The following is an 8,224-nucleotide window of genomic DNA, read 5'->3' on the forward strand; positions in this document are numbered from 1 at the left end:
AAACGGACCAATCACAAACTGCCACGTATGCGTTGTCAAAAAGTTATTAAAAAAGTGTTGTTAAAAGAAGTTTTTCCATTTTTATTACCTATAGTTTGGAATTCAGGTTGTAACTCCTTTTCATACTGTTCAGAATTAGGGTTTGTGGACAATGGTTGGCATGCACATTGTGTTCAATTGAAATGATGTAATAATTTTGCAAAAGACAATACAATTTTTGTAGGAATCACGGTTTGATAAAATCAAAGAACTTCAGAAACATAAAGAAAAGAACTTTTCATCTCACCAGTGCTAAAATTTGGAAGCCTTCAACCCTCTCATGGTTAACCTTGTTTGCTGTCATATTCTATAAATTCTCTAATGGTAAGAACCTCATTTCTGCATAATGAGAAATGATGAATGGGGTCTTGTTTGTTAGTAATGGTAACTTTTTGACAATGAGAAACATTATGCATTAAGGATTGTTCTTTTCTCTACTCATGCAAGATAAACAAATTGTCTGATTAGGAGAAATTTAAGGTATCTTAAATTCTACACTTCAAGCTTATTAGATTATAAATAGATTACCACTAGGGCCATTAGCAATTCTAGCATGAACGGTGCTAGTTTGTTTCCTTTCATTCTGTGTATTCTTTTCCACTAACAATCACTTAATAACTTTTTTAATTGGACTTCCTTTCCTCAAATTTCAATGTTTAATTGAATCTTGTTTCACATATACTACTTATATATAGAAACTTATATTTTATAATTATTTTAACTTCACATAAACATTTTAAACACTAATGAAAAATAAAATTCTATAACGACTTATTTACCTATCATCAATGACATTTTTGTAATAAAAGTAATAGTTATTATAACTGTAGTGTGACAAAATTAAAATTATGTTCATCACTATAAATTTTTCTCACATTATCTCAGTTTTATTTGCTCTGATAATTGTTCTCTTTCTCACAATTTGTACAATTCCTGAATAGGGAGCATCACTGCACGATCAACCAGTTGCAGTTGAGACAGAAGAAATCAAATCATTTTTCTTCAAACAAACTTTGGATCATTTCCACTATAAGCCAGAAAGTTACACAACATTCTTACAAAGATACCTCATTAATTTCCAGTACTGGGGTGGTGCCAATTCTAGTGCCCCCATATTTGCATAACTTGGTGCTAAAGCACCCATAGATAACTTCCCTAACAGCATAGAACTTTTAACTGATAATGCTACTTCCTGTAATGCCGTTTTGGTATACATAGAGATATTTGTATGTAGATAACTTTTTCTTGATTTTTTGTTCAAATGATTAAATCTTCAATTGGATTCTTATATAATAGCACCGTTACTATGGGAAGAAGCATTGAAAAATGCAAGCACTATTAGGTATTTCAACTTAGCAGATTATGCTGCAGTGCTCAAACATATCAAGAACACATTAGATGAAAACGTTAATCTTTTAATGTAGAATCAATTGTGGTTGGAAGCATTTTACAATTTTAATGAGAGATTTGCATAGTGGAAGACATTATTTTATTTGTAGATTTTTAATGATTCATTTTCAATAAAAAGTTTAGATATGAAAGACATTAAAACCAAGTGAACTTCTTTTATTTTAAGTGCTATATAAAAACTTGGCTATAGTTTAGTAATGTAGGTTAAAAAAAATTATAACATATATAACAATGTAGGTCATAATAGGTTAATTGTGTATAACACGTACTATGATGAACAAATACTTGTCATAATAGGCTAAACCTATTATTAAGAAGTGGAGTTTAAACATAACTCAACTCCACAAAACTAGATATAGACATCTCGAGCGTGATAGTAGAAAATTGGTGATCCAATAGCGGTCCGACAAGGGGTGAAATAGAATTGTCCAAGAAACAAGAAATATCGCTAGGATAGGCTTTAACTATTGCTAGAAGTGGACTTTAAGCCTAACTTAACTCCACAAAATCGACTGGCTTGTAAGATGAGGTATATACATCTCAAACGTGGGACTAGACATTAATGGATGGTCCGATATAATTATACTATATTAGAAAGTGATTTTTAAGCCTAACTCAATTCTATAAAATGGCTTGTAAAAAAAGGTTTGCACCCTTCTTATATATTACAAATTGACCATATGTCTAGTCGACCAGACTTCTAACACCTATTATAACATATTTTTTCACTATATTATAAAATGTCCATAACCTTTTACTACCTCTAAAATTATTACACCAAAACACTTATTCTGGTGAGTGTGAATCTTTGATGAGAATGCAGAGATGCTTTACCTCTCCATCCTTGTGGCTCATCGATTTTCCATTTCAATTTCATATGAGGCATCGGGGCAGCTCCTTTCTTCCTCATCGGGGACGACGATGGCGCCGACAAAACTACAATGTTTGAACCCTTTTGAAGTCCATCAGGTAATTTCTTTAGCCCAACCACCTCCACCAAGAAATCTGCTGGAGTTTGTAGGTCAAAATTTTAAAGCTTCTCAAGACAGAAAAATCATGATTATGAGAATTAGGAAGGAGGTTCTAATTAGAAGTACAAAAGGTGTAGATAGAAGTTATTACCATTTTTAAAAATCTTCCCAAACTGAAAGTCTTAGATCCTCAGGAGGCAGAAGAACACCTTTTTCAATTAATATATCATCTGAAAATGGAGGACATGTCAAATAAACAAAAGTGAAACACAACTAGAATATGAAAAGAATCCCAGAAGTGAATTTACTGAGAGATGATGTGTGTATACTGACTCTTAACCGCAGCATGAACAGAAGAAATGGATCTAAAATGATAGTTTTAGTATCTTTCACCACTGCAATCAAACTTCACAACTTCCTGAATGAGAATGGATCTACTTCATTTTTTACTTTCCTCAAGAATTAGTGTATCAAAAGTTCAAACAGATTCTAGAGATTTACAATCTGTTTTTCCAGTGTTATGCCAACTTCAAAAACAAGTTGTATTATGTATATGACTTTATTATCAATTGGAAGTCATAGATAAACAGAGTATAAAGTACCAAAAATTAGTTATATTTCAAAAAGTAAAGAAAATTTAAATATAAAACTAACTGGGATGCACCTCCTTCCATTTAAACCAATGTTCTTTTTTTCAACATTAATGACAACAAAGAATCAGTATAAACTTTTCAATAATGGTTGATTAAGAAAAAATATTCTAGTCTTTATATGATACAAAATTTATTAAGCAATATAGACCCATGCAGAAAATCACCAAATGCAACGACCTAGGAAATTTGTATATTCTTCACACAGCAAAGTGGCGTTACAGAATATCCATTGAATCAGTGTCTCGGTGCCTCCAGACACATGTCAAGGTTTGCTCTGACACGAGTTGAGTTGGTGAAAAAAATCTGTTAACAATTAACAGTACCCTATGATATCTCACACAAACATACATATAACATCACTAACATCATCTGTGATAGACTGAACATGAATCATGCAGTGATCTCTAATCTCAATTTTAATCGCTAAAGTTTTCTTTGCTTAACACTAACAGGATAATGACACTTTGACACCAACAATTTCTTTACATCTATTTGATACTATCCTTTATTCTTTCCTTCTTTTAGAAATACAAAAGGTTATTTTTCTTAGGACCATTTTATTCCTATAAATAGTAGTGAAATGGTAGTTATTCATGTCAAAGAACCTTTTTCCATATGTTAATGAGTCCAACTACTTATCAAATCTATAGGACATTGTTCGTATGTAAAGTTATATGTACAGCAGAAAATTCCTTTCTTTCAAAATAGAAAAGAAAGTGGTTAAAACGAAAGTTAATACCTTAAACTTTTTGAATGTGTCATTCAAGAGTTCCTTCTACTCTTCTGGTTCACCAATGATAACTTGTTTGATGTGGGATATTTTGTGCCAATCCAGTCCAACTCCTGGCTGACATCTTTTGCATAATTCAGGACAATCATTGATTTCCAAATGTTCAAGGTTTCGGAGGCGATGCGTGGTATCAGGGAGTGAGATCAGCTTTGGACAATGTTCAATTATAAGTAGTTTGAGACAGTTCAAAGTTGACAGCCACTCAGGAAGCTCCTCAAGATTGTTGCAGTCAACAAGTAACAAGGAATGCAGTGTGTTCACAGATCCTTGCAACCACTGAGGCAAAGTGACCAACTGTGGCAAACTTTGAAGAACAAGTAATTTTAACCTTGAATCAGGAATGGAATTAAGGTTGCTAAGGCCCATTGACAATTCCATCTTACTGCATTTGAAGATAACCAAACTCTCTAAATTTGTAATGACATGAAAGGACAGAGACTTTAAACCCCCACAACCAGAAAGATGCAAAAACTTCAGACTTCTAGGTTGTATAGCTTGGAACAATGACTCCAAATTATCACAAGAATAGAGTTCTACTGTTTCCATAGAAGCCAATTTTGAAATCTCTTTGTCTGGAAAATCTGGTTGCCTAGTGGTTACAAGCAGCCGACGAAGGCTGATTAACTTTCTTATTCCTTTGGGCAGTTTTTGCAGCTTTATGCAACCTCTTAGGTCCAAAGTTTGCAAATTTTGGAGTTTGCATACGGAATTTGGGAGTCCCTTAAGTTTTTTATTACCTGAAAGATTGAGATATCTTAAATGTTTCAACTTTCCAATGCAGCTAGGCAAACTCTCGTATTCAGAATAACTCAAGTCTAGAACTCTAAGGTATTTGCACCTGGATACCAACGTATTCAAGAAAGCATCATTAGTAGCTTCCATGGGAAAAATTATAGTTCTTGCACCTATGGGAACGAGATCTTGGCCAAGCATATCATTTTCAATGAATGACAAGTGTTGGGCATGCTCAGATATACTTGTACTGTGGGGATACAATATTTGAAACTCACCTTTGGCTACGTACACTGCAAGATCACGGACTAAATCATGTAATTTAAATCTGCATGTGCTCCCCATGTCAAGAAAATCTGTGAGAAAAGATCTTGACCATAGCTCACGCAGATATTCATTAGCAACATCATGTGTTGTTTCATTTTGCTTTGGTGCGGAAAGAAAACCAAGTGCCTCCCACAGCAGAGCAACGTAAGAACTTGAAACATCAAAGTCCTTCGAGGTAAGAGAGAAGCAAGCAAAACATCGTTTCAAATGCGAAGGTAGTTGATCATAACTTAACTCAAGAGCAGGCAAAATATCATTTTCATTTTGTTTTAAGTTCCAAATTTCATTGTCTCTTATATTCTCCCACTCTTTTCGATCCACCCTTGAGAACAGTGAGCTTCCTAAGGTTCTCACCGCCAATGGTATTCCTCCACATTTTCTCACAATTTGTCTCCCAATCTCCATTAGCTCTGGATGGTTTTTCCCTTCTCCATCATCAAAAGCAGATTTGACAAACAGAGACATGGAATCCTCCTCAGAAAGGCCTTTTAGAATGTAAGAGTTAGAGGATTTAGTGCGCATCATGGCATTAATTGAGTGACTACGAGTAGTCACCAAGATTTTACTTCCTTTGTTACCTACCATCTCTATGATTTCCTTCAACTCATCCCATTTAACACGATCCTCGTTCCAGACATCGTCTAAGACGAGCAAGAACTTCTCACGTTGAAGGCAACTTCTCAAACGAATTTGAAGTTGATCCGTGTCTAAATTTTTGAACTTCTCATTGGTGGGGTTAGGAGCAGAGTTTAGGATTTTCATAAGAACATTCCTAAGTTCGAAATCATTAGAGACACACACCCACATCTTCAAAGTGAAACATTCCTCAATAGCAGTGTCATTGAACACTACCTTTGCGAGAGTGGTCTTTCCCAAGCCTCCAAATCCCACAATTGAAATCACTGAGAGACTTCTGTCATGATGATCATCTTGCAGCAAAAGCTCTATTATCTTCTGCTTATCATGTTCTCTCCCTACCACATTTGAGACATTTACATGTGAATGAGTCATTTCCCTCGCATGCAAAACCTTTGTATCCTTGTCACTGCTTTGAAGACCAAACATGTGGCCATCAGTTGCAACCTTCTCTAACTGCTTCTTGATGCCTTTTATCTCACGCCCCATTCTGTAACGGTAAACCACAGGATTACTAGTTGAAAACAAACGACATACCTTCCTGCAGAAGCTGCCGTGAGAGCTGACAACGTGCTTCCGCAACACTTCGCATTCAAAGTTGTCGACGATGTCTTCCGCGTGGGCGAACACCTGCCTGATCTGTCTTAGCCACTCACTCAGAGCATTGTTCTGCTGCTTCTTTTGCTCAGCGTCTAACAGAAATGCTTTGACCAGTGCCATGGTCTTTTTCATCTGCTGTAGCTCTTGGTGCACACCCAACGCCAAAGAAGCTTGTTCGACAACTCGAGAAGCGAGCTTCGTTATAAGTGATTCTGCAACCGCGACAATGAGTGATTCGGCCATGACTTTAGGCAGACAAGAATTGAGTGACAACCTCAGGAATGGTTTTTTCTCTGAATCTTATCTTGTCATTATGATATTTATCTGTGAAAAGTCTAGTCAATATTGGAGAGCTCTGCACGTAGGAAAATTATATTTTGAAGACAAAAATTGATGGGTGATGTTACATATACCTATTTCTTTTACCTTGGCAATGAAAATCATTATTTATTCGATGGTTTTGAGTTGAACCAGTTGATTTAAGAAAAGTCAACAAGGTACTTTATTACATGCATCTTTGTAAGGTTGAGATAGGATCATAGAAAAACAGATATTACGCTGAGGACACTACATAGGTTCAACCAAATGAAAATTTGTAATTTTGTTGTTACTATGTATCTTTGGGTTTCATGAAATTTCTCAAAGACAATTTTTATGTAGAATTTTGTTTTAAAACCCTTCTACTGCAATTATATTGGATGATGAGGGGGTATGACATGCCAACCAGGTCAACGAGCCAAAACAAATTCAATTAAGTTTTTCATCCACGACATATATAATTCCTCAAATCAACTTCTCATTTTTTTTTATACATTCAATATAGAATTTCATGAATACGCACTTAACAAAAACTAACTTTGTCAATGTAGACTCTATAAAATAATTTCGTATTCCATTTTTGTAATGGAAATAACTCAAACAAACAAACCGGAAACCATCTACCATACAAACGAATAAATCATACAAATAAAGACAAATAAAGAAATGACAATAGAAAAAACTCTCTAAAAGAACGACTGGAAAGTCACAAGGAAGGATAAAAAAAAATCCCACACAGAAAAAACTAACATGGTTTAATTAAAATGTTAATGAATTTCAATATATATGCCTACAAAGATATACCTAGAATGAAGACCAGTTTGTATTTATTCCAAAGTTTAATTGATATATAATATTAATTAATATATATTGGTTTCTCTAACTTGTTCCTATCACTTTACATTTTAATTGGAGAAGGTTTTATTTGTGAGGTTTCACTAAGTTGTCTGCTCAAGACTTGAGTGAAAATAGAAGTAGAGACATAATTCAGGAGTTGTGAACCTGCAACGGAGGTGAGTTATTGAGTTGACATTTGATTTTATTTCTGCCCAGTTTAAATTTTACCTAAATGTTGTGATTTGAAGATTATTTTTCAGCCCATCGATTTGAAGAATCTTATGTTAGCTCTGATACTCTTGATAGTAGAGATGACACGGTAGATTGATAGGAAAATGACACTCATTATAAATTTTTTAATATGCTTTTGGTATCTTATGTTGTTTGTCAACTAGACACTTTCAATTTATGGACTTATATTGGCTTTTCATCTCTAAAGCCATAAACTCTATAATTAAGACACAATTATCTTTTATTAAGTTTAATCATTTTTGAGATCACTTTTTATACAAATTTGTCTCAAATTGATCCTTCAGTTAATTTTTAACTCAAGTCCTGTTTATACGAAATTGATTCAATTAAACCCTTGTCATTAATTTGAATGAATGATGTTAAATTTTCGATCACGTGACATGCTGAGTTTGCAAATGTTAAACACGTGACACATTGAAGGCCGCATTATGCAGATGTGTAATTTTCAAATGAAAAAGAAATGGGCAGCTCGCCTAATTAGGGTTTTGAATTCAACAACAAGGGAAGCTCGCCTGCTTGCGCCGTCATGAGGTGAGAGGGGTTTTAAGGTACCTGAATTGGGTTTGTTAAATATGATGAAAACTATATTTGGGATTAATCTCCCTTGTGTTAAATACACATAGGGTTCTCTATTTATAATACAAGAAATATGGGCTAAG

At 34.3% G+C, this 8,224-nt stretch overlaps 1 protein-coding gene across 5 annotated transcripts; it reads right to left on the minus strand.

Moving 5' to 3' along the window:
- Positions 1–2,080: 2,080 nt before the first annotated feature.
- LOC106769976 (disease resistance protein RGA2-like) lies at positions 2,081–6,770 on the minus strand. 5 transcript variants are annotated; one of them, XR_001376388.2, is made up of 3 exons: positions 3,813–6,770; positions 2,572–2,650; positions 2,081–2,454 (listed from the first exon to the last, which is right to left on the minus strand). XR_001376388.2 is itself a non-coding variant. In XM_014655797.2 (2 exons), the coding sequence occupies exon 1, from the start codon at positions 6,399–6,401 to the stop codon at positions 3,849–3,851; it is 2,553 nt and encodes an 850-aa protein (XP_014511283.1). In that variant the 5' UTR covers positions 6,402–6,770; the 3' UTR covers positions 2,529–2,650; positions 3,813–3,848. The 5 variants fall into 5 exon arrangements, 1 of the variants encoding a protein (XP_014511283.1); XR_001376387.2 differs by having other exon boundaries at positions 2,081–2,457; XR_002669248.1 differs by having other exon boundaries at positions 2,081–2,485.
- Positions 6,771–8,224: the final 1,454 nt, after the last annotated feature.

The sequence above is a fragment of the Vigna radiata genome, chromosome 8 (assembly GCF_000741045.1).
Source record: "Vigna radiata var. radiata cultivar VC1973A chromosome 8, Vradiata_ver6, whole genome shotgun sequence".
NCBI classification, from domain to species: Eukaryota; Viridiplantae; Streptophyta; class Magnoliopsida; order Fabales; family Fabaceae; genus Vigna; species Vigna radiata.

Bases quoted from the DNA above. Each gene is read 5' to 3' on its own strand.
- LOC106769976 (XM_014655797.2), bottom strand. From the start codon at position 6,401: ATGGCCGAATCACTCATTGTCGCGGTTGCAGAATCACTTATAACGAAG.